The sequence below is a fragment of the Salmo salar genome, chromosome ssa20 (assembly GCF_905237065.1).
Source record: "Salmo salar chromosome ssa20, Ssal_v3.1, whole genome shotgun sequence".
Classification (NCBI taxonomy): Eukaryota; Metazoa; Chordata; class Actinopteri; order Salmoniformes; family Salmonidae; genus Salmo; species Salmo salar.
Window position 1 is genome coordinate 31,266,888 of NC_059461.1, and position 27,809 is coordinate 31,294,696.

At 42.7% G+C, this 27,809-nt stretch overlaps 1 protein-coding gene across 2 annotated transcripts; it reads left to right on the plus strand.

Moving 5' to 3' along the window:
- ikbkb (inhibitor of nuclear factor kappa B kinase subunit beta) lies at positions 1-27,784 on the plus strand. Of its 2 annotated transcripts, none has more exons than XM_014161477.2 (22): positions 1-185; positions 704-852; positions 11,683-11,777; positions 16,781-16,901; positions 16,991-17,060; positions 19,023-19,111; positions 19,760-19,849; positions 20,116-20,240; positions 20,837-20,944; positions 21,069-21,201; positions 21,341-21,535; positions 21,691-21,805; positions 21,990-22,113; positions 22,317-22,468; positions 23,666-23,727; positions 23,810-23,913; positions 24,072-24,121; positions 24,773-24,872; positions 25,866-26,013; positions 26,096-26,196; positions 26,384-26,483; positions 26,565-27,784. In XM_014161477.2, exons 2-22 carry the CDS (start codon positions 748-750, stop codon positions 26,622-26,624), a joined length of 2,247 nt encoding a protein of 748 aa, XP_014016952.1. In that variant the 5' UTR covers positions 1-185; positions 704-747; the 3' UTR covers positions 26,625-27,784. The 2 variants fall into 2 exon arrangements, with proteins under 2 accessions (XP_014016952.1, XP_014016953.1); XM_014161478.2 differs by having other exon boundaries at positions 12-221.
- The last annotated feature ends 25 nt before the right edge of the window (positions 27,785-27,809 follow it).

The following is a 27,809-nucleotide window of genomic DNA, read 5'->3' on the forward strand; positions in this document are numbered from 1 at the left end:
CCGCGTTCAGGTTTACAGGAAATATGACTTTCAGGAAGTAGAGTTTGAGAATTTTTTTGGTCGCCAGCTACAGTAGTAAATCGAGAGAAAGTGAAGGTTACTTTCATGAACAAAAGTGTATGCTAGGTAGCTGCGTCTATCATTATAAAAAACACTTTTTTCGTTGGCCAAAGTCTACTGTTCAGGTAGGACTAATTTTAGTCTCTACTCACGAACGAAAGGTGAGAGGTGCTCGCGGTAGTTGTGCTACATTACAGTAGCATCGGGGAAGCCTAATGCCAGCTTTAATCTTCTATAATAAGTGGAAAACAACTAGAAAGCTTGTAAAGTTCATAAACACAATATAAGCATACTTTTATTTTTTTATAAATCGAAACACAAACTATCTGTGCTGCTGTGCTGCTGCTTTATAAAGAATACATTTGATGTTCTCCTGTAGCCTGCTGACAATCAGTCTTGTCATTTCAGTGTTTATATAATGTAGCCTATTATGTATTCAGAGAGAACAGCTATGGATGTTGAGCTAGTAACACTGTCATTATAGGGCAAGTAGTAGCAGTAGGTACTTGTTACCATATATTTTGAAATCGTTGCGGCTCTGTTTGCTACTACCTTCAGTGCCCCAAAGGTCCAGACATGCGTTATTTAGGCCTACATACAGTGTACATACAGGCTAATAATGCTGTAGTAAACATCTTTTCAGATCCTGTGTTGTTGTGTGGCTGAGGTCAGGACTATCTGAGGACAATGAGTCGCGTTCCTCTGCAGCAGCAGCAGAGCTGTGGCTCCTGGGAGCTGAAGGAACGCCTGGGGACCGGGGGCTTCGGGAATGTCACCAGATGGCAGAACAAGGTGCATAACTTTAACAGTAGCACACCATTCATGTGTGTATTTTGTTACCAATAACTTTTACCATATTTTGTGTGTTTGCAAAAGTGCTATGCTATCATGTATGAGCATCCTCAGTGGTGGCATTTTTCAGGTTTCTTACTGTCATCAGATAGCCTACAACCTATGCTGCTGCATGCCTAGCAGAACCTATGGAGGCTCCCACATTAATATTTGATGTAATATTACATTCCCTCATCATGAATGCTTTAAATGTAACGTACAGGAAATACACTCAGCTTTATCCTGTCACCTGGCCCATAGAACTCTGCATCCTCCCTGGCCTATGACATCACACCTAGTCACAGGATGAGAGGGACGTTATTATAGCTACACCATTGGACCTTGTCCACACCCATTTAGTTAGCTCTTTTTGTCCTCTATCTGTGCACCGTCTATCTGTCGTTATGGCTGTATGCACCACTTCGTTTACTGGAAATGCTGCTCAGTGTTGTCTCAGGTGAATTCAGCTGAAAGGGCACAGTGGTAGTACTATGTGGACCCCTACTAACAATGGAAGTCAGTGGTAATGACAGTTAGCATTGTGTCAAATCCTCTTGCTGGCTGGTACTTTACACGCTTCATTGTCATAGATGTGTGACCCCATCAGAGTTATGAAAAGGATGTTAATGTATTAAGAGCATTAGACCTTTGTTCTCGCTGATTCCTAAATGGTCCTTTATGTAACGTCTTTATTCAGATAGATTCAATGACCTTCCTCTCTCTGTGGTCACAGAGGCTCTCATGCTTTGCCCTTTCAGCCACCTGTCAGTCTCTAGTCTCTATTGCCTATTGTAGTCCAGAACTGCTCACTCCACTCCTGGAGAACAATGTCTGTGTGCTGGCTGGCTTTTGTCCCAGCCTAGGGCTTGATCCCTTTCTCTAGGGACTGATCCCACTCTCTGTTGAACATTCACCCACCCTGTAACCAATCAGGGTAGTTGCTAGATAGCTAGAAAGGACACCAAACATCAGAACTGAAAGTGCAAGTAGGCTACATGATCAATGTCCTTAATCAAAGGTAAGGGCTTGGTGATTTCTGGTAAAAATGCATATGTGGTTAGAAAGCACAGCCCTTCGTCTTTTGCAGAAAGGCCAGATGGTAACAATGCCATGTACAGGTAACCATCAGTGCTACTTCCACGTACACTACATGACCAAAAGTATGTGGACATCTGCTCGTCGAACATCTCATTCCAAAATAATGGGCATTAATATAGAGTTGGCCCCCCTTTTGCTGCTATAACAGCCTCCTCAGCCACTGCAACATGTATCTCTCCACTGAGTCTAACGATTCACTCCCATATTATATTATATGACTGGTCTCTCTTTTCCATAACCATGTAAAATTATCCTGGTATCATTACTAGACTAATGTCCAACAACATATGGAATAGCTGTTTCGCCTTAGATGTTTCCTGTAACCTCTTTAAATGTAATACTTTTTTCTGTCGCAAATGTAGTCAATCTCTCAGCGTAAGGAATCAGTGATCCAGTAATCTAATCATTTCAACCGGTTGCATTAATTTAGTAAAAATATAAACCTGTTGTTTAACAAATCTAGAACCTTTAAAAAGTTGGTGCTGTCTCATCAGCGTAATAGTCAAAACTAACCTGCAATCCACTTTAATGACTGGACACTGTTTCATGTAATGGAAACAGATTATAATGTTAGAATACGTTAACTTTCTGCTCAAATTCACTGGTATTACCTAAACTATAAAACCCAGCAACAGTAATCAGAAATTATCACAGAATGTTTCCGATTCAACTATTCAGACCTCTACTGCAAATGTCCCACTGAATCCTTACAGCCGACATAGCCCAGCGAGCACGACTAACTCTTCTATTTTTACCAGTAGGAAAAAAATATAACCCTTTCTCAAACAACGTTCTGCGCTTACCGCTATCGTAAGGTTAAAAACAAACTTGACAATTTTCTCTTCTCTTTCAGTTTCCTACTTATGAAATGTCCAAGACTTTAAAAGTAACATGTAATGCGCCACATTTATAAAATACATCAGTCAATCCATAAGAAAAAAAACACATTTTGGAATATCAGATCCTTTTCCTGCCCACAACTTCAGTTCGTTGCAGTTGTATCCTGCAATAAGTAATAGCCATGTTTAGATTTCAATTATGTTCATGGTCACAGCTCTATCGCAATTACCTATCCACTATTATTAGAATTCATTAGATGTAGTTAACTGTCCCTTATTCGATTCAGTTATTTAAATTCGACTCCATTTAGGCAAGAGACAATGTATTACATCAAAATCGCCTCGCCATTTATATTGAATAAATTAGCCGTTCAATTTGAACTAAGCACACAGTTAAAACTTTCAGTTTATATCTTAAACAAACACTGGCAGCAGTATCTTTCCAGGCAAAACATACCAATACTTGAATTACAATCAGAAACCCATATTTTAGTCAATATCATAGACCCAATGCTATTGAAATTATGAAGAAATCCCACAAATAACCCAATTACAATGGTTTGTAGTCTTAACATCTGGCACATTATAACACAATTCTCATAAATAGCCCTACAGGTCCACACGTGTCTCCGCAGAGATTCTCACATGCGCAAAAGGAATAGATTAGCAGTCAACGAGTTACATGGACATTCCTTGACTTTAAACCAGATCTTGCTCCTTGTAATAAAAGCAGATGATCAAGCGACATATTTCAATTATTTTACTACATCACATTAGCTCCGCAATTATACTTAGTTTGATGGAAACCCTATGCTTTATACAACATTATAAGTTACGTCGAGATACCATCTTAATTCGCTCTAACTTTATGGAAAAAGGTTTATTCCATAAATATAGCAACTCCTCTCATACTACCTTATGGGCAGTTTTATTTTAAATGTAGTACCCTGTTGGGGTTCGTTCCTTGTTCCTTGTTAATCATTGGCTCATTGGTGAAATTACCATTCAGACAATATCTTTTAATTAAATAATTCAAAAACTTTATTAATGCAATTGCAGACAGAAGTTGACAACAGGAACATAGCACGCATGTTTCCGAGTAAGTTCTGCAAAATAGGAAAAGTCCCATGTTATTTTATTAAGCCCGAAGTCCAGCCCTAGTGATGTCACTGCATATGTCATTACCTTCTACACATCAGACCAAGCCCATGCATACACAGCTATACAAACTTGCAAGAGAGATACAATAGTTCCAGTGTTTTCTAAGTGCTAAGCAGTAAATGTCCACTCCCAAGCTGATTTATAGTGGAATGTCTGACTAGTCTCGCATCTCTTACACTCCCCTGCAGAGTTCTGTCTCAGTCACACATTTTTCAGACCGTTTCCTTATAAGAGGAGACTAGAAAATAAACTGTGGAACAATATTAAACCTCTATAATGAGTATATATATTGTTCATCTGTAGTCTACAGTGAGGGAAAAAAGTATTTGATCCCATGCTGATTTTGTACGTTTGCCCACTGACAAAGAAATGATCAGTCTATAATTTTAATGGTAGGTTTATTTGAAAAGTGAGAGACAGAATAACAACAAAAAATCCAGAAAAACGCATGTCAAAAATGTTATAAAATTATTTGCATTTTAATGAGGGAAATAAGTATTTGACCCCTCTGCAAAACATGACTTAGTACTTGGTGGCAAAACCCTTGTTGGCAATCACAGAGGTCAGACATTTCTTGTAGTTGGCCACCAGGTTTGCACACATCTCAGGAGAGATTTTGTCCCACTCCTCTTTGCAGATCTTCTCCAAGTCATTAAGGTTTTGAGGCTGACGTTTGGCAACTCGAACATTCAGCTCCCTCCACAGACTTTCTATGGGATTAAGGTCTGGAGACTGGCTAGGCCACTCCAGGACCATAATGTGCTTCTTCTTGAGCCACTCCTTTGTTGCCTTGGTCGTGTGTTTTGGGTCATTGTCATGCTGGAATACCCATCCACGACCCGTTTTCAATGCCCTGGCTGAGGGAAGGAGGTTCTCACCCAAGATTTCACGGTACATGGCCCCGTCCATCGTCCCTTTGATGCGGTGAAGTTGTCCTGTCCCCTTAGCAGAAAAACACCCCCAAAGCATAATGTTTCCACCTCCATGTTTGACGGTGGGGATGGTGTTCTTGGGGTCATAGGCAGCATTCCTCCTCCTCCAAACACGGCAAGTTGAGTTGATGTCAAAGAGCTCCATTTTGGTCTCATCTGACCACAACACTTTCACCAGTTGTCCTCTGAGTCATTCAGATGTTCATTGGCAAAGTTCAGACGGGCATGTATATGTGCTTTCTTGAGCAGGGGGACCTTGCGGGCGCTGCAGGATTTCAGTCCTTCACGGCGTAGTGTGTTACCAGTTGATTTCTTGGTGACTATGGTCTCAGCTGCCTTGAGATCATTGACAAGATCCTCCCGTGTAGTTCTGGGCTGATTCCTCACCTTTCTCATGATCATTGCAACTCCACGAGGTGAGATCTTGCATGGAGCCCCAGGCCGAGGGATATTGACAGTTCTTTTGTGTTTCTTCCATTTGCGAATAATTGCACCAAATGTTGTCACCTTCTCACCAAGCTGCTTGGCGATGGTCTTGTAGCCCATTCCAGCCTTGTGTAGGTCTACAATCTTGTCCCTGACATCCTTGGAGAGCTCTTTGGTCTTGGCCATGGTGGAGAGTTTGGAATCTGATTGATTGATTGCTTCTGTGGACAGGTGTCTTTTTTACAGGTAACAAGCTGTGGTTAGGAGCACTCCCTTTAAGAGTGTGCTCCTAATCTCAGCTCGTTACCTGTATAAAAGACGCCTGGGAGCCAGAAATCTTTCTGATTGAGAGGGGGTCAAATACTTATTTCCCTCATTAAAATGCAAATCAATTTATAATATTTTTGACATGCGTTTTTCTGGATATTTTTGTTGTTATTCTGTCTCTCACTGTTCAAATAAACCTACTATTAAAATTATAGACTGATCATTTCTTTGTAAGTGGGCAAACGTACAAAATCAGCAGGGGATCAAATACTTTTTTCCCCCACTGTATGAACATTTATTAACCAAATTTCAATCATCTTATTATGCAAATGTTTATATCTTATTTACACACTCACACAACTCTCATATCATATTCACACAGTACTGTTCACAAACACACATAATCAATATTTATATAACCTGCAGGAATATTTTCTGACTTCTATAGGTGGATTTGGTTTATAGCTTTCACATATGTACCTAACTATTTTAAACCATTGCATATCATTAACTTATTGTAAGGAGTGCGTACTGGCGGCAGAGAAGTCAGACGCAGGAGAACAAAAACTGTGTTTCCAAACGGCGCAGTTTAATAACAACAAAAAAACACCGGAAAACAGAACAATCAAATAATGGGTACATAACCCGACGCACACCAGGACAGCCGTGCACAAGCACTTACAATAAACAATCACCGACAAGGACATGAGGGGGAACAGAGGGTTAAATACACAACATGTAATTGAATGGGATTGGAACCAGGTGTGATGGAAGACAAGACAAAACCAAAGGAAAATGAAAAGAGGATCAGCGATGGCTAGGTCGGTGACTTCGAATGCCGCCCGAACAAGGAGCGGGACCAACTTCGGCGGAAGACGTGACACTTATCTACTAATTATTATTTATCTCAGGCTCACACAGAGCCTTCATGATCAACCACACGACTGATCAAATGCTCACACAGAACATTACTAAACAACCATCTACACAGGATTGGTCAGACCACTCACACAGAATTGGTCAGATGTCCACACAGAACATCATTGAAAGGTTACCCACACAGAGTCAACCTATTGCGCCGACACAGAACACTTTTACAAAGATTATCCACATAGGATTTCAAACGCTGACTATATGAACAGGGAAACCTATACCATTATCAAAAGATTACCTAATTAGTGGTCCCAAAACTGGGTGTTGTATCCACACTGGGATATCGCCTATTGCGATTACTATGGTATAGATTATCTTCCATCTATCCAAATGTGCAAAACAACCTACAGAGTACCCATGTCTCCTATCTAACTTTTTAACACGGTCCCAAAAATCCTATCTTACCTTGTATTTTCTAAGTACCAGGAATATCAAAAACACGCACAATTACACCCAACAATAGCAACCCAGGGCATACCTGTTTACCTCATTTAACAAAACATTGTATCAATTACATACACGTTAAAATTTGAACTTCACCAAAGTCAGATGCCTTGCAAGGCGTCACCTGCACTCTCGTTCTTCGTTCAATACATTAACCTCACCAGTCCTACTGTGATCAACTCAGTACCACGGATCTGGACTTTTGGTAGCCCGCAACTGGCTAATTAACAATCATGTCCAAGGATACCTCACTTAAGAACACTCTCATCAACTCAGTCCTGCTACTTACCCCAGCTGTGGCCCTCTTAAGGAAGACCTTGCTCTGAGTGTACCCTCAACAGGTGCATTTGTTATTTTTTATATTGTTTTTCTTTTTTCTTATCTTTTCATCCCTTAAACATTCAGTTAATGTCTAATTAGTACTATTAATTCTGTGCACTTTCAAGTTCAATTATTGAAAGAAACCAGTCTCACCCTTAATTCAATTCTGTTCGAGATGATGTATCCATTCAGCTGACGCTCCCAGCCAGGTGGGGATCTGATCTGCTCCAAATAGTGGAGAGTGGCTTTCCCCTGGTTGCATCTAATGCAACTCCCTGTGCACGGTTAACCTGAGTTTCACTGGGAACAATAAAAAAAATCTGTTCATCATCGCATCCTCGTCTGCAAAATTGTGGTGGAATTATTGTAATCAAAAGGAGAGACTTCTAGATTTCTTCAAAACAATCAAACTTTATTATTTAATTAGTGCAGTAATGGAGCTGGTCGGTAATCACCCCTGGAGGTGACCACTGAGAACTCAACAAGCTGGTTTGAGCCACAGCATTTTATAGCAAAGTCCATACTCCTTCAGTCTACAAGACAAACAACAGATGTATGGAATGGGTCACAAGGTTAACATTTGTATGAAAGATACTTATAATTCACAGCAGACAGTATCTCATTGTGTAGAGACCAGGGTCTGGCCCTGGGGTCATCTCTCCCTGGTACCTTATAGAACAGAAACATTAACTCATGCTCTGGAATGCGGTATCACCCAAAGACATCGTAAATCTTCTAGAGGTCCATCCTCAGTAGAACACACACAGATGAGTGTTCTAACAACCCCTTATTCTGTTGCATAAAACAGCCATGTGATGCAATAACAGCATTATAACATAATCTTGTAATTTCCACCATACTTTCCACTTGATGTTGCAACATTGCTGCAGGGACTTGCTTTCATTCAGCCACAAGAGCATTAGTGAGGTCGGCACTGATGTTGGGCGATTAGGCCTGGATCGCAGTCGGCTTTCCAGTTCATCCCAAAGGTGTTTGATGGGGTTGAGGTCAGGGCTCTGTGCAGGCCAGTCAAGTTCTTCCACACTGATCTCAACAAACCATTTCTGTAGGGACCTCGCCTTTGTGCACAGAGGCATTGTTATGCTAAAACAGGAAAGGGCCTTCCCCAAACTGTTGCCACAAAGTTTGAAGCACAGAATCGTATAGAATGTCATTGTATGCTGTAGCGTTAAGATTTCCTTTCACTGGAACTAAGGGGCCTAGTCCGAACCATGAAAAACGGCCCCAGACCATTATTCCTCCTCCACCAAACTTTATAGTTGGCACTAAGCATTCGGGCAGGTAGCGTTCTCTTGGCATCCATCAATCCCAGATTTCTCCGTCAAATTGCCAGATAGTGAAGCATGATTCATCACTCCAGAGAACGTGTTGCCAAGCTTTACACCACTGCAGCCGACGCTTGGCATTGCGCATGATGATCTTAGGCTTGTGTTCGGCTGCTCGGCAATGGAAACCCATTTCATGAAGCACCTGACGAACAGTTCTGATGCTGATATTGCTTCCAGAGTTAGTGAGTGTTGCAAATGAGGTCAAACGCGTTACATGCTTCAGCACTCTACGGTCCCGTTCTGTGAGCTTGTGTGGCCTACCACTTCGCGGCTGAGCCGTTGTTGCTCCAATACGTTTCCACATCACAATAACAGTACTTACAGTTGACCTGGGCAGCTCTAGCAGGGCAGAAATTTGACGTACTGACTTGTTGGAAAGGTGGCATCCTATGACAGTGCCATGTTGAAAGTCACTGAGCTCTTCAGTAAAGCCATTCTACTGCCAATGTTTGTCTATAGAGATTGCATAGCTGTGTCCTCAGTTTTATACACCTGTCAGCAACGGGTGGGTTTGAAATAGCCAAATCCAGTAATTTGAGGGGGTGTTCACATACTTTTGTATATGTAGTGTAACTTCGGTCTGTCGTAGGAAGTGGAGGGACGGGCATGATGGGCTATGGCATTGTGTTAATGGGACTTCCTCTGCTACTTTCTGAATCACTGGTGATGATTCCATCTGTTACTTCCTGGATTGTTGAGGATACCATCATAATACCCAAAATAAACGATAAGCTGTTCGTACAGCTCATTATGTTTTCCCCAGAGTTGAAGTGTTACAGTGAAAAAGAATGTGAACCCTTTGGAATTACCTGGATTTCTGCATAAATTGGTCATCAAATTTGATCTGATCTTCATCTAAGTCACAACAATAGACAAACATAGTGTGCTTAAATTAATAACACACAAATTATTGTATTTTTCTTGTCTCTATTGAATACATAATTTAAACATTCACAGTGTAGGTTGGAAAAAGTATGTGAACCCCTAGGCTAATGACTTCTCCAAAAGCTAATTGGACTCAGCTAACTTGGAGTCCAATCAATGAGACGAGATTGGAGATATTGGTTAGAGCTGCCTTGCCCTAAACAAAAAACTCACAAAATTTGAGTTTGCTATTTACAAGGAGCATTGCCTGATGTGAACCATGCCTCAAACAAAAGAGATCTCAGAAGACCTAAGATTAAGAATTGTTAACTTGCATAAAGCTGGAAAGGGTTACAAAGTATCTCTAAAAGCCTTGATGTTCATCAGTCCACGGTAAGACAAATTGTCTATAAATGGAGAAAGTTCAGCACTGTTGCTACTCTCCCTAGGAGTGGCCGTCCTGCAAAGACGACTGCAAGAGCACAGCACAGAATGCTCAATGAGGTTAAGAAGAATCCTAGAGTGTCAGCTAAAGACTTACAGAAATCTCTGGAACATGCTAACATCTCTGTTGATGAGTCTATGATACGTAAAACACTAAACAAGAATGGTGTTCATGGGAGGACACCACGAAAGAAGACACTGCTGTCCAAAAAAAACATTGCTGCAGTCTGAAGTTTGCAAAAGTGCACCTGGATGTTCGACAGCGCTACTGGCATAATATTCTGTGGACAGATGAAACTACAGTTGAGTTGTTTGGAAGGAACACACAACATTATGTGTAGAGAAAAAAAGGCACAGCACACCAACATCAAAACCTCATCCCAACTGTAAAGTATGGTGGAGGGAGCATCATGGTTTGGAGCTGCCTCAGGGCCTGGACAGCTTGCGATCATCGACAGAAAAATGAATTCCCAAGTTCATCAAGACATTTTGCAGGAGAATGTTAGGCTATCTGTCCGCCAGTTGAAGCTCAACAATAGTTGGGTGATGCAACAGGACAACGACCCAAAACACAGAAGTAAACCAACAACAGAATGGCTTAAACAGAAGAAAATACGCCTTCTGGAGTGGCCCAGTCAGAGTCTTGACCTCAACCCGATTGAGATGCTGTGGCATGACCTCAAGAGAGCAGTTCACACCAGACATCCCAAGATTATTGTCACGTCCTGGCCAGTATAAGGGTTAATTGTTATTGTAGTTTGGTCAGGACGTGGCAGAGGGTATTTGTTTTATGTGGTCCAGGGTGGTGTTTTGGAAAAAGGGTGTTTGATTTAATATTTCCGGGTTTTTGGTTTATGGTCTATGTTTCTGTATTTCTATGTGTAGTCTAGTAAGTGTGTTTCTATGTGGAGTTAATTGGGGTGGACTTCCAATTGAAGGCAGCTGTGTGGTGTTGCCTTTGATTGGAAGTCCTATATTAGTTGGGTGTGTTTGTCTGTGTGTTTGTGGGAAATTGTTCTGTGTTTAGCCTTGTGCCTTGCCAGACTGTCAGTGGATCGTTCGTTCTTTTGTTTGTTGTTTTTGTGTTCGTCTTGATTTAATAAATGTTCAAAATGAACAAACACAGTCCTGCTGCATTTTGGTCCTCCTTCACCGACGATAACCGTGACAATTATTGCTGAACTGAAACAGTTTTGTAAAGAGGAATGGTCCAAAATTCCTCCTGACCGTTGTGCAGGTCTGATCCGCAACTACAGAAAACGTTTGGTTGAGGTTATTGCTGCCAAAGGAGGGTCAAACAGTTATTAAATCCAAGAGTTCACATACCTTTCCCACCCTGCACTGTGAATGTTTACACAGTGTTCAACAAAGACTTGTAAACGTATAATTGTTTGTGTGTTATTAGTTTAAGCAGACTGTGTTTGTCTATTGTTGTGACCTAGATGAAGATCAGATCAAAGTTTATGACCAATTTATGCAGAAATCCAGGTATTTCCAAAGGGTTCACATACTTTTTCTTGCCACTGAAATTGATTAATGTGGCAATTATACTTCAGACAGGCTTTACGCTGCCATTTGTGCTTTACGTTGCGTCAGGCCTGTCTCTTTCTGTGTACTGTGTGTATGTATTGTAACAGCAATGTAATAGTGTTAGTGTGTGTGTGTGTGTGTGTGTGTGTGTGTGTCTAATCCTATGGCTATGTTGTTGTGTAGGACACAGAGGAGCAGATAGCCATTAAGCAGTGTCGTCAGGAGCTGAGTGAGAGGAACAGAGAGCGCTGGTGTCTGGAGATACAGATCATGAAGAGGTGAGACACTTTTTTGTCTACAAATGTTTTCTTATTATTTACCGATCTTAAGGGACTTGCATGGTGCGAGCAGTATGGCAATGGGTCCACTTAGCTTTACAGTGGGTTTAGGTTTAGCTGTAGACCAATCCATTTTGGTCATATCTGCCAACTTGGCAGGGGAAGGGATATGGATGACTATGTAGTACAGTAAGTCAGGAGGTTGGCAGTGTGAATCCAACAAATTAGGTTTATTACCAAATCACCAATTGGGACTACGTTACGTTAATCCCACTTGAGCCTATTTTACTCACAGCATCACTCAATATTATTCAGCATCACTCATAAGCTGCTGCTACTCTGTTTATTATATATCCTGATTGCCTAGTCACTTTTACCCCTACCCACATGTACATGTTGTATTCCCTCCATTACCTCATACCCCTGCACATTGACTCGGTACTGGTACTCCTTGTACGGTGCATTCGGAAAGTATTCAGACCCCTCTGTCCTTCTGGAAGGTTCTCCCATCTCCACATAGGAACTCTAGAGCTCTGTCAGAGTGACCATCGGGTTCTTGGTCACCATCCTGACCAAGACCCTTCTCCCCCGATTTCTCAGTTTGGCCGGGCGGCCAGATCGAGGAAGAGCCATGGTGGTTCCAAACTTCTTCCATTTAAGAATGATGGAGGCCACTGTGTTCTTGGGGGACCTTCAATGCCGCAGAAATGTTTTGGTACCCTTCCCCAGATCTGTGCCTTGACACAATCCTGTCTCGGAGCTCTACGGACAATTCCTTCGACCTCATGGCTTGGTTTTTGCTTTGACATGCACTGTCTACTGTGGGATCTTATATAGACAGGTGTGTGCCTTTCCAAATCATGTCCAATCAATTGAATTTACCACAGGTGGACTCCAATCAAGTTGTAGAAACATCTCAAGGATTATCAATTGAAACAGGATGCACCTGAGCTCAATTTCGAGTCTCATAGCAAAGGGCGTGAATACTTATGTAATAAATGTATTTATTTCTTTCATTTTTGATAAATTTGGCAAAAAAAATTAAAACCTGACTTCACTTTGTAATTATGGGGTATTGTGTGTAGATTGAGGAGGGAAAAAATGTGTTTAATCCATTATAGAATAAGGCTGTCAAGTAACAAAATGTGGAAAAAGTCAAGGGGTCTGAGTACTTTCCAAATGCACTGTATATAGCCTCATTATAGTGTTACTACCTCTTTTTTTATTCATAAAATATTTTTCTTACTTTTTAACTCTGCATTGTTGGGAACGGGTTCGTAAGTAAGCATTTCACTGTTAAGTCTACACCAGTTGTATTCGGCGCATTTTATTTGATTTCTTTGTAAGGAACATTCAGGGAGATTTGCATTTTTCACAATGCCTATTTGCTTTGTTCTCTCTGCTATTAACATCCTGCCGCAACTTCCCTTCTGTCGTAGAGACAGGCCACATAAGATGTCACGGGCACATTCCATGACACTGACACTTGTTATGTCCCCTAATTTGTTTTGCAGTCCACATTGGGGCAAGAAAAATACAACGATGAAACCATTTTTTTATTGCGCTGTAGTAAAAATTACCAATGACATTAAAAAGACATGAAAGCTGGGTCTATTTCAGTCTGTGGGTTCTGTGTTGGTCATTTGGCATAGGATAGGTAGAGTGTTCCACCAACTCATCTTTGCTGTGATGCCAGTGGTACTCCTGTTGGTGAGTGGCACTGTGTGTGGGGGTGTGACGATTATGTCTTGGTGTCAGATGGGGTGTGAAGGGGGGGGGCTAATTCTTGGTGTCAAGTTGGGTGTGGGTGTGGAGAGGTAATTTGTCAGTGTGTGTACTTTAGTATGTATGTGTGAGAGAGAATGGGTGTGAGGATTTCTTGTTATCAGGTCATGCTTTAACGAGTGTGTTGTTGTCAGACAGACGTGGTCTCAAACACAACCCTCTCTTGCACCCACGCACCGCTAAGCCACACACACACACCGTCCTAGCTTTGCCCATGCAGAGTTTAAACACAGGATGCCAAGAAATGTATCAAAGTAATAACATCAGATTTTTAGCCAAGGTCAACTGAAGCCCTTAAATTTTGAGTCAGTCAGCTTCAGGTTTTTTTTTTGTGTGTGTGTGTGTGTGTGTGTGTGTGTGTGTGTGTGTGTGTGTGTGTGTGTGTGTGTGTGTGTGTGTGTGTGTGTGTGTGTGTGTGTTAGAGGTCGACCGATTATGATTTTTCACCGCCGATACCGATTATTGGAGGACCAAAACAGGGTCGATACCGATTAATCAGCCGATTTTTTTTATAACTTTTTTTTTGTAAATTTTTTTAATGTATTTGTAATAATGACAATTACAACAATACTGAATGAACACTTATTTTAACTTAATATAATACATCAATAAAATCAATTTTGCCTCAAACAAATAATGAAACATGTTCAATTTGGTTTAAATAATGCAAAAACAAAGTGTTTGAGAAGAAAGTAAAAGTGCAATATGTGCCATGTAAGAAAGCTAACGTTTAAGTTCCTTGTTCAGAACATGAGAACATATGAAAGCTGGTGGTTCCTTTTAACATGAGTCTTCAATATTCCCAGGTAAGAAGTTTTAGGTTGTAGTTAGTATAGGAATTATAGGACTATTTCTCTCTATACGATTTGTATTTCATATAGCTTTGACTATTGGATGTTCTTATAGGCACTTTAGTATTGCCAGTGTAACAATATAGCTTCCGTCCCTCTCCTCGCTCCTACCTGGGCTCGAACCAGGAACACATCGACAACAGCCACCCTCGGAGCAGCGTTACCCATGCAGAGCAAGGGGAACAACTACTCCAAGTCTCAGAGCGAGTGACGTTTGAAACGCTATTAGCGCACACCCCGCTAACTAGCTAGCCATTTCACATCGGTTACACCAGCCTAATCTTGGGAGTTGATAGGCTTGAAGTCATAAACAGCGCAATGCTTGAAGCACAGCGAAGAGCTGCTGGCAAAACGCACGAAAGTGCTGTTTGAATGAATGCTTACGAGCCTGCTGCTGCCTACCACCGCTCAGTCAGACTGCTCTATCAAATCATAGACTTAATTATAATATAATAAACACACAGAAATACGAGCCTTAGGTCATTAATATGGTCGATTCCGGAAAGTATCATCTCGAAAACAAAACGTTTTTTTCTTTCAGTGAAATACGGAACCGTTCCGTATTTTATCTTAACGGGTGGCATCCCTAAGTCTAAATATTCCTGTTACATTGTACAACCTTCAATGTTATGTCATAGTTACGTAAGATTCTGGCAAATTAGTTCGCAACGAGCCAGGCGGCCCAAACTGTTGCATATACCCTGACTCTGCGTGCAATAAACACAAGAGAAGTGACACAATTTCAGCTGGTTAATATTGCCTGCTAACCTGGATTTCTTTTAACTAAATATGCAGGTTTAAAAATATATACTTCAGTGTATTGATTTTAAGAAAGGCATTGATGTTTATGGTTAGGTACATTCGTGCAACAATTGTGTTTTTTTTTCGCAAATGCGCTTTTGTTAAATCATCCCCCGTTTGGCGAAGTTGGCTGTCTTTGTTAGGAAGAAATAGTCTTCACAGTTCGCAACGAGCCAGGCGGCCCAAACTGCTGCATATACCCTGACTCTGTTGCAAGAGGTGACACATTTTCCCTAGTTAAAAGAAATTCATGTTAGCAGGCAATATTAACTAAATATGCAGGTTTAAAAATATATACTTGTGTATTGATTTTAAGAAAGACATTGATGTTTATGGTTAGGTACACGTTGGAGCAATGACAGTCCTTTTTCGCGAATGCGCACTGCATCGATTATATGCAACGCAGGACAGGCTAGATAAACTAGTAATATCATCAACCATGTGTACTTAACTACTGATTATGATTGATTGATTGTTTTTTATAAGATAAGTTTAATGCTAGCTAGCAACTTACCGTGGCTTCTTACTGCATTCGCGTAACAGGCAGGCTCCTCGTGGAGTGCAATGTAAAGCAGGTGGTTAGAGCGTTGGACTAGTTAACCGTAAGGTTGCAAGATTGTCGTTCTGCCCCTGAACAAGGTAGTTAACCCACTGTTCCTAGCCCGTCATTTTAAATAAGAATGTGTTCTTAACTGACTTGCCTAGTTAAATAAAGGTGTAAAAAATATATATATATTTTTTTAAATCTGCAAATCGGTGTCCAGAAATACAGATTACCGATTGTTTTGAAAACTTGAAATCGGCCATAATTAATCGGCCATTCTGATTAATCGGTCGACCTCTAGTGTGTGTGTGTGTGTGCAGTCCAGGCATGAAAGCCTTTGATAGAGTCACACTTTTACAGAAAGCTTATAACGCCTAACACACACCCCACTACATCATACATTTACAGACACCCCACAACTGCACACACACTGCCCAGCGGACATCAGCTAACCTTACGGAAGTCACTAGGGAGAAGAGGGAGAGATTTTCCATATCCAATCATACCTTTTTCACTATACTGCCTCTCCGTTTCCAGTGTTGGGTGATATTCTGATCATGTTTGGTTTAGCAATCAGTTACTTCTCAGACTACCATTGTGTGACTAAAACACAATGACTGTACAAATATTGTCTGCTGACCAATGTTGACCGCATGACTATTTGTTATCCTAATGATTACCATCATCAGTATCACCTAACCACTTGGTACAGTAATATAGTAAACAATTATAAAGTGTTATTTTTCCAAATGTTCCAATGTTATTGTTTTGCCTGTAGAATCTGGAACCAATTACGTTTTTAGTTTCATTTGTTTTCACTGGTTTGTATTGGACGGTTTTAGGACAGTTCAGCCTGCGACAATCAGAAACACATTTATACATTCTACAGTGATGCAACAGTACATAACTGTCTCTCTCCTCCACTCTACCTTTCTCTCTCTCTCTCTCTCTCTCTCTCTCTCTCTCTCTCTCTCTCTCTCTCTCTCTCTCTCTCTCTCTCTCTCTCTCTCTCTGTCTCTCAGACTGGACCATGTGAATGTGGTAGCAGCGAGGGAGGTTCCTGAAGGGCTGCAGTCCTCCTTACGCATCAATGATCTACCTCTACTGGCCATGGAGTACTGTCAGGGAGGTGACCTGAGGAAGGTGTGTTATATACACACACACACACACACACACACACACATACAGAGCCTTATGCGGATCATGTTTCATCTGTGTGTGTGTCTCTCCAGTATCTGAACCTGTTGGAGAACTGCTGTGGAATGAGGGAGGGTTCCATCCTTATTCTGCTACGAGACATATGTGAGTAGTAGCTCTAATGCATTGCATTTACACACTGATTTTGACCAATTCTCACAGTGTCAGACATTGTGTAGCATGGTGTCTGTGTCATATGCCAGCAGTTTGGCCATGTTCCACGTTCCTGATGGTGACATCACAGAGCCACTTCCTTTGAGGCGGCAGTTCATGTGTGATAAACTTCCTGTTGGATGGAGTAAATGGGCGGGGACTTTGTGCGTCACACACACCTGTCTGTCTGACCTTTAGAGTGACATCATCAACGACCCAAACCACAGGCCAGTCACCATTGACAGTACTCACACATAGTGTGATGGTTTGATTCCTCATAGGCCACATGTACTGAATATATGTGTTTACTGTGAGCTTCTGGTTTTGGATAATAGCATCTTCTAAATGACTGTTATTACATTATATTACATAGTGAAGACAAGCCAGGACGTCCAGTGAACCCACAAACATGTATTTTTATTGTTCTTTATAATCATTGAGTTGGCCTTTTTAGATGCTCCACGGTTGCTGAATTTTAACTGCTGACATGTTTCAGATGAATTTTGTCTGAACTATGAGACAGTATTTTCCATCACTCTGTATACCTTTTACATTCAGCAGACACTCTTATCCAGAGCGACTTACAGGATCAAGTAAGGTTAAGTGCCTTGCCCAAGAGCACATCGATAGATTTTTCACTGGCATGACATGACCAGACATGACCATACTAAATATAAAGCTGAACGTCATAAGCTAACCGCATACTTCCTGATATTCATAGGCACACATCATCACACTCACACCAAATAAATCATCTTCTACATGCACACAGATATGTGTCATGATTATATTTAGGAGAAGTAGAGGAGTCAGGCGCAGGACACAGGGATCAATGTAAACAAAACGTGTTTACTTAAATAATCAATAAGTCTTCTCCGAGGACGATACATATCGCGGAGAAAACACCTCCGTTCACACACAACAGGAAACAATTACCGACAAGACAAACAGGAAATGCAAAGGTTTAAATAATAAACATAATTAGGGAAAATCAAAACAGGTGTACACAATAAAGACAAAACCAAACGAACAGTGAAACATCGATCGGTGGCAACTAGTAAGCCGGTGACGTCGACTGCCGAACACCGCCCGAACAAGGAGAGGGGTCGACTTCGGCGGGAGTCGTGACAATATGAGAGCGCAGGACCGTGTACAGACTTCTACACTTGAACACACTCACACCATACTCACAGGAGGAAACACGCATCAATAAACAAACACACACGCTCAGGAATGCATATGTAAATCCATACATCTCACATCTATGAGATCAGGCACAGACAGACAGGTGAAAACACTTGAAATACAGACATGCAAAACATATACTCATACTCAAGTAGTAACACGCACACACACAAATCATTCCTCTTCCTGTTGAACTTTGGTGGGAACTTCCTGCTGATGAGGATTTAACAATGTAGCACCCACTGGGCCCTGACACACACAAATACAGGGGGACTGGGGTTACGGGATCCACATCATTTAACACTCTTAGCCAACTCCCATTGATGCAGGATGTTAAGTGGCCATGCTGGTCAACCGTACAGCACGGAGACAAAGCCCAGACCGTTACTGGACATCAATGACACAGTACCATACGCACACACACACACACACACACACACACACACACACACACACAGGGCTGTATCATTAGTCTTGTACTCCAGAGTGGTCAGGCTGCCCTATTAGCAGTGTAATGTAATGCCAAATGATTCACCCCCTAAATGATGCTGACGCTCTCCTCCGGTTCGTCTGTATGGACAAGAGAAAGTAGGAAAGAAGCCCAGGATCCTATTTGATTACATGTTTGATTAAAATACCAGGATCCTGTTTGATTACACTGGGTTGTGACTGGATAGCTTGGCTTTGTTTATTCTCTCTCTCTCTCCCCCATCTCTCTCTGTCTCCTAGCCTCTGCTCTGACCTACCTTCATAAGAAGAGGATCATCCACAGAGATCTGAAGCCAGAGAACATCGTCCTCCAGCAGGGAGAGAAGAGAGTGAGTCTCCCTGTGTGATTTTAGAAACTGAACTTTGCAGTCACTCCCAGACAAATACCTAGAATTTGGCTCAATAGGTTAACTTGATCTTGAGTCGCACAGACAATATGGTTTCATTACCTGCGTAATCACAGAACCACAAACCACTGCAAACCCCAAAGCCGACAGACACCCCACCTCTGGAATAGCTCCTACCTTGCCTAATATGTCATCATCTAGTTAATGAGGCAAAATATACCATCCATCCCTAAACTCCTCAATATGTTTGCATAGACAGAAATAAAGTTATATAACTCACTAAGGCCGGACATATTAAAACATGTTGTTGGCACAAAACACATTCATTTCTTTGCGGTTTAAATTGACCGTAAATGTTTTTCATTGTGAAATGTTTCACACACAGTAGCAACCCTAAACACCCTCCTGGTGAAGGTGTGTGTTTGGAGTTCAGTGCTTGCCGAACAACGATTATATGAAAAGTTCTAAAAGGCCGTAGAGCACCAAAGTAGTTATTTGATATTTATTAGTTAATTATATGTTATGTAGTCACTGTTTGTACCGTGTAATTTCTTAGTTAATACTAGGATTACTTCATACATCATGAAGTTAAGCATAACCCATGACACTGTTATCTCTTCGTCTCTGTAGTTGATCCATAAGATCATAGATCTGGGCTACGCCAAGGAACTGGACCAGAACAGTCTGTGTACCTCATTCGTTGGAACACTGCAATACCTGGTGTGTGGCGCTACTGTGGCTAACACTTATTCTATCTGTTCTATTTCTATATCTCTGTGGTAGAATCAGAATAACTTTTATTCACCAACACATTTACTAGGAATTATCTCACTTCCCCTCTCTTTTATTTTAGCTCTCATAGATTCCTCTTTTTCACAGCAATTCTTCACTGTTCTCCATCCCTTCTCCCACTCTTTCCGGTTCTCTCTCTCTCTCTCTCTCTCTCTCTCTCTCTCTCTCTCTCTCTCTCTCTCTCTCTCTCTCAGGCTCCAGAGCTCTTGGAGAGACAGAAGTATACAGTGACTGTGGATTATTGGAGCTTTGGTACATTGGTGTTTGAGTGCATCACTGGGTTCCGGCCTTTTCTGCCAACCTGGCAACCCGTGCCCTGGTACTGCCACACACACACACACACACACACACACACACACACACACACACACACACACACACACACACACACACACACACACACACACACACACACACACACACACACACACACACACACACACACACACATCCTCCAGCTAAACCTCTTATTGTCCTTTACCTTGTTAGAAACACAGACCCATTGTTGCTTTATCCTGCTGTGTTCAACCTTGAGCTACAATAATAAACCTGTTGAATGTTATTCCTAAAGGGTGGGATGTTTGGTTATGATAGATCCCACTCCAGACTCAAGTTATACTGTAATATGATTATATTTCAACATGCTATCAAATACCTGAAGAATGAGGGGAAATGTGTGTGTACTGCCCATGTGGGCCTCTGAGGCCAGCGTTGACAAGACTGGCATGGCCAAGCTTGCATTCCCTATGTGTGTGCATGTGTGTGCGTGTGTGCGTGTGTGTTTGTCTGTGTGCAAGCATGTGAATGTATATCTAAGTTATTGTTATCAATCTAAGCAATTGAAATAGAAAAATACTAATGATCTGTTCTCCTCCCCCTCATCTCTCTTTCTCTCTGTCTCATTCCTTCTCTCAGGCATAGTAAGTTGAAGTTGAAGCAGGATCATGACATTGTGGTTTATGAGGACCTGACAGGGGAGGTGCGCTTCTCTAAACACCTGCCCCAGCCCAACAACCTGAACACGTGAGTCACTACACCACCACCTGGCGCCATTTAAACTCGCCTATAAAGTACCTTCAATTTATTAAGACATAAGATAAGTAATTTGATCATTTGGGTGAATTATTTCTCATTGTGTGTGGTGTAGTCTGTTGTTGGGCCGTCTAGAGAGCTGGCTGCAGCTGATGCTGAGGTGGTCTCCCCAGGAGAGAGGCAAGGCAGACCCCCAGACTACTTCCTCAGACTGCTTCTCTCAGCTAGAGACTATACTGGAGCTGAAGGTACACTACACACACACTTTCTCTCTCTTTAATTCAATTACAAATCTCTCTCACAGGATCCCTGGTTGGCAAGACACTGGGTTGTAATGGAAGGATTGGATTTTGTTCATTTTCTCTCTAACTCTCTCTCTCTCGCTAGCTGGTTCACGTATTGAACATGGTGTCTGCTAAGATCTTCACCTACTCTGTCTCAGCCAATGAGAGCGTGGCTGATCTGCAGCAGCGAATCGGGTCTGACACCAACATCCCTCCAGCCAATCAAGAGCTACTGTTGGAGGCGGGACTAGCCCTGGAGCCACAGGGAGAGGCGGGGCAGTGTGCCATCGACTACACTGTAATCTATCTGATGTTGATACATAATCTATAATTCAATCAAAATGTCTTTCATATAGCATGTCAGACAGAGCAGTCAAGATGTAAAGGCTAATAAGAAGTCTTCACGTATCTTTACTATCTCTCTCTCTCTCTCTCTCTCTCTCTCTCTCTCAGGAGATAGACGGGAGGAGGACAGACCTTCCTCTGGTGTTTCTGTTTGACCGTTCCTCCTGCACCTACGAGCCCCAGTTCACCCCCCGCACAATGCCAGAGAACATACGTTTTGTCCGTGAGTATACCCGCACACTAATGCTAAGAAAAGTGAAAAATATCAATGAAAAGTGGCCATCTCTCACAACTGTCTCTACTTTTTACATGTGAATATGTGAGGATTCTGTTATACACTGGAACTCTCTCTTTCCCTCTCTCTGTCTCTCTCTCTGTCTCTCTTTCTTTTTCTCTCTCCCTCTCAGAGACGGATCCTAAGCACGTGTTGTCCTACAGTCCTCTGAGGAGGACCTGGGGCCAGGCCTGGGACACCATCCGTACCCTGAAGGAGGACTGGCAGAGGTTACAGCAGGGACAGAAAGCTGCTCTGTAAGATTCAAAAACACACTTATTCTATCCGGGGAGTCAAATGTCAAATACTTAAAGAGATGTTGATTTAGCTTACCCAGTACAATGAAAGTCATGGAATAGTCTCAAAACTCTCTCTCTTTATTTCTCTCTCTCTCTCTCTCTCTCTCTCTCTCTCTCTCTCTCTCTCTCTCTCTCTCTCTCTCTCTCTCTCTTTCTATCAGCATGAGTTTGCTGAGACACAACAGCTCCCTGTCTAAGCAGAAGAATGAGATGGTGTCTATGAACCAGAGGCTGACGGCCAAACTAGACTTCTTCTCTACCAGCCTGCACATAGACATGGACAAATACCAGGAGCAGAGAGCTACAGGGATAGGTATGCTACTGGAAACATAGGTACTGTACTATACAGGGGTCACAACTGGAATATATCAGGACTAGACAACAGTCATAGTATATGTTTATGACTGCCCCAGACTGCAGCTCAGCATGGATAGGTTGGATATATATTGACTATTCACTAAATGTACAAAATATTAGGAACACCTGTTCTTCCCATGACATAGACTGACCAGGTGAATCCAGGTGAAAGTTATGATATCTTACCTGTTAAATCCACTTAATTCAGTGTAGATGATGGGGAGGAGACAGGTTAACATTTTACTGCTCTGGGATAAATCAGGGTCACACAGATTGATTCTTTGTCGTCTTAATAAAATCTACTATAAAACAAACAAACCTCACACACATGGTTATGGGCTTTAAAAAAGAAGACACCTGTACCATGTCAGATAGAGAGTTGAAATGTATTACATTTTGAGTTTGCATCCCAATATTACACTTTATATACCAATGGCACGTTGTGTTAGCTAATCCAAGTTTAGCATTTTAAAATGCTAATTGATCATTATAAAAAACTTTTGCAATTACTTTAGCACAGCTGAAAACTGTTGTCCTGATTAAAGAAGCAATAAAACTGGCCTTCTTTAGACTAGTTGAGCATCTGGAGCATCAGCATTTGTGGGTTCAATTACAGGTTCAAAATGGCCAGAAACAAAACCTTTCTTCTGAAACTCATCACTCTATTCTTGTTCTGAGAAATGAAGGCTATTCCATATGAGTAATTGCCAAGAAACTGAAGATCTCGTACAACGCTGTGTACTACTCCCTTCACAAAACAGCGCAAACTGGTCCTAACCAGAATAGAAAGAGGAGTGGTGAACAACTGAGCAAGAGGACAAGTGACCCCAAACTTTTGAACGGTAGTGTGCATCACAGAAGACTGAAGTATAACATAATGCTTTTGGTCATTGACTGCAGTAAATGTCTACAGGATTTTTAATTATTGAGACAATTAAGACATGGATTGTGTATGTGTGCCAAAATGGGCCAGCATCCCTATGGAATGCTTTCGACACCTTGTAGAGTCCATGCCCTGACGAATGGAGGCTGTTCTGAGGGCAAAAGGGGGTGCAACTCAATATTAGGAAGGTGTTCCTAATGTTTAATACACTCAGTGTATATTCCACACTATAGTACTAGACTAGTGTAATGTAAGGTGTTCTGTCTCTAGCCTCTGAAAAGCTGCTGGGTGTGTGGAGGGAGATGGAGCAGACTGCAGTCAGCTGTGGCCAGGTAAGTTTGATTGCCTGCCTTCCTACCTGTGTGTTTGTGTTTTGTTTGTGTGTGTGTGTGTGTAAATGTGTTTGTGTTGCAGGCAGAGAGGGTGACAGAGCTGGACGAGGAGATGATGCTCCTCCAGACAGACATCGTGGACCTCCAGAGACAACCGTGGAGGAGTGGAGAGGCCCTGGACACACTGTAAGAGACAGACAGAAACATCTCAACAGACCAGTCTTTAATCCAGAACAAGATCTAGAAATGCATCTATCCAGTTTCCCCCTGGCAGCTGATGCCTAGCCGTTAGTGAGATAAAACATGAACTGCTCCCTCTCTCCTCTCTCCTCTTTCGGCCACAGTGAGGGGAAGGCCATGGAGTTGTTCCGTAAGCTGAAAGAGAAACCCAGAGGTTGGTTTACCACTTCTCCATTCATCACCATTTACCATCACAGTAGAGACATCTGCTGTCTACTTGTGATTCTGAGAACATGTCATTATAGACTGGAAAACTTCCTCGCTCCCTTCTCTCTCTCTCTCCCCTCTCCCTCCCCCGTCTGTCTCTGTCTCTATCTCCACCCTCTCTCTCTCTCTCCCCTCTCCCTCCCCCCGTCTCTCTCTGTTTCTATCTCCACCCTCTCTCTCTCTCCCCTCTCCCTCCCCCCGTCTCTCTCTGTTTCTATCTCCACCCTCTCTCTCTCTCCCCTCTCCCCCCCATCTGTCTCTGTTTCTATCTCCACCCTCTCTCTCTCTCTCTCTCTCCCCTCTCCCCCCATCTGTCTCTGTTTCTATCTCCACCCTCTCTCTCTCTCCCCTCTCCCCCCCATCTGTCTCTGTTTCTATCTCCACCCTCTCTCTCTCTCTCTCTCCCCCTCTCCCCCCCATCTGTCTCTGTTTCTATCTCCACCCTCTCTCTCTCTCTCCCCTCTCCCTCCCCCCCGTCTGTCTCTGTTTCTATCTCCACCCTCTCTCTCTCTCTCTCTCCCCTCTCCCCCCATCTGTCTCTGTTTCTATCCCCGCCCTCTCTCTCTCTCTCCTCCCTCCCTCCCCTCCCTCTCTCCAGACCAGAGGTGTGGGGGGGACAGTCAAGAGGTAGTACGTCTGGTGGTCCAGGCAGTCCAGTTCTACGAGAGGAAACTCAAAGACTTCTACACACACCTCAGGTGTCCATGCACACACACACACACACACACACTAGTCTTCACACACCTCAGGTGTCCATGCACACACACACACACACACTAGTCTACACACACCTCAGGTGTCCATGCACAACCACACACACACACACACACACACACACACACACACACACACACACACACACACACACACACACACACACACACACACACACACACACACTAGTCTACACACACCTCAGGTGTCCATGCACACACACACACACACACACTAGTCTTCACACACCTCAGGTGTCCATGCACACACACACACACACTAGTCTACACACACCTCAGGTGTCCATGCACACACACACACACACACACACACACACACACACACACACACACACACACACACTAGTCTACACACACCTCAGGTGTCCATGCACACACACACACACTAGTCTACACACACCTCAGGTGTCCATGCACACACACACACACACACTAGTCTACACACACCCCAGGTGTCCATGCACACACACACACACACACTAGTCTACACACACCTCAGGTGTCCATGCACACACACACACACACTAGTCTACACACACCTCTGGTGTCCATGCACACACACACACACTAGTCTACACACACCTCAGGTGTCCATGCACACACACACACACACTAGTCTACACACACCTCAGGTGTCCATGCACACACACACAAACACTAGTCTACACACACCTCAGTCTACACACACCTCAGGTGTCCATGCACACACACACACACTAGTCTACACACACCTCAGGTGTCCATGCGCACACACACACACACTAGTCTACACACACCTCAGGTGTCCATACACACACACTAGTCTACACACACCTCAGGTGTCCATGCACACACACACACACACACACACACACACACACACACTAGTCTACACACACCTCAGGTGCCGTTCCATATACACACATTTGCGTCTTCACTCTCCCTGCAGTACGACGAGTGTGTGTGTTTGTGTTGCAGTAAGACGGTGGTGTGTCGTCAGCGTGTAATGGAGCTGCTACCCCGTGTAGAGGGCGTGGTACAGAGGATGGCTGAGAGTGAACAGGTCCTGATGAATCTACAGGAGAGACGGCAGAGGGAACTATGGAACCTGCTGAAAGTAGCCTGTGTAAGTGCACACACAAATGCATACAGAAACACGGACACACACATACACTCCTGATCAGTGTGTATCCTTGGTTGTTATTCAGAGTAAGGTGCGCAGCCCGGTGAGTGGGAGTCCTGTGGATGGGGGACGCTCTTCCTCCTCTGTTCCCCCTCTACTGACCCCCAGACCCAGCCTACAGCAGCTGTGAGTACACCTACTCACATACACACACCTCCTGCAGGCAGGCAGGCAGACAGGCAGACAGACAGACAGACGGATGTGTTTATGATGGTGTGCTCTTCTCTTCTCTGTAGTGAGTTGGTGTTTTGTGTGTTAATAATGTGTGTATTTGAAGTGTGTCTGAGACTGCTTGCATGTGTGTGTGTTTCAGGGATGAGTCTCTGTTGGTGATCGAGGAGAGCAGGACGTTTGAGAGTCGACTACAGAGTCTGATACAGGAGACCATCCAGGAGTCTGAAAGCGATATGCAGGTACACACACACACACACACACACACACACACACAGGGTTCTAATAACATACAACCCTCTCTGGCTGTCTTTGTCTCCTAGTTGCTGAGAGAGTGGACGTGGCTGAGTGAAGGACAGGACCTTTCCTCTGATCTTTCCTGACTCTACTGGTTCCCTCGGAGGAGGCAGGGGTTTCCCCTAGTTACTGATACAGGGTCAGATATGTCATCCCCCTAATTGTCATGTTAAGGATTGGAGTTAGACCTGAGGTTAAGGGACGATTCTGTCTCAAACTGATGTCAAACAGAAGAGCCGTCCCATTTCAGACCCCCTGCTGTGGTCCTCTGCTGCCGCTGTGTGGTGGAGAAGACTTACTGCAACAGATTGCATCGCACAAGTTGACATTGACTCTTGGGGGTGCCCCAAAAATAATGGATTGAGTCAACATTTATATTTTCCAGGCTCATTGGTGGACATTAACATGTGCAACACCGCTGTAATTTATACTCTGGTGTATTGGAGTTATCTTTAATCCTGCTCTAAAGGGTGTAGGTTTGAATGAGGAAAATGATGTTGACCACTGGCATAGCTGTTTTTAAACCAGTGGCCTGGTCCAATCAAAACCAGTAATCCCACTGGTTGTCCTCTTGACTAAAGTCCTGGTGGTACTGGTTCTAAAAAGGTCTGGTCTGGCCCCTGGTGATGATTCCTAATCTTTCAAATATGGTTTTTTATGCTTGCCACAAAATATTCTCTGACCAAAGTTTTAGCTGTAGCTTTTATATTCAGTTACCATTCTCACGGTTCTCCCCAAAGAATGTAAAAGAGGCGCTGCGCCCCATTGTGGACTTGCTGTGCCACTATGTAAAAACATATATATTTTTACTTTATTTGTTATCATATAGGGCAATTTTGGGGTCTAGATTGCAGGAAATGGCAGTTACAGGTGTTAAACACAAATCACTGCCCCCTCCGGGCCCCCCCGGCAGCACAACCTTATTAACCAATCCTGGGGAGAACTCTGGATACCATAACAGTTAGAACTGGGCTTTTGGGGATTTTTTGGTTTGAAACTGTACATTTTATGATGCCTTATGCTGGATCTCTATGTACATTACTAAGGCTGATGCAGAATATCCTCTTTTTGTGTATATACTTATTTTTAATTGTTAACATTTTTAAATAATTGATATTTGAACATTTATTGCAGTATATTAATTGTTTGTTTTATTTTTCTGTATTTTACTTGATTTAACTGCGGTCTATTATTATGTGTAAGTACGTGTATCTTGTTGAATTAAACTTCAACCACCACAGATCAATAAGAGTGCTCGACATATGATGGTA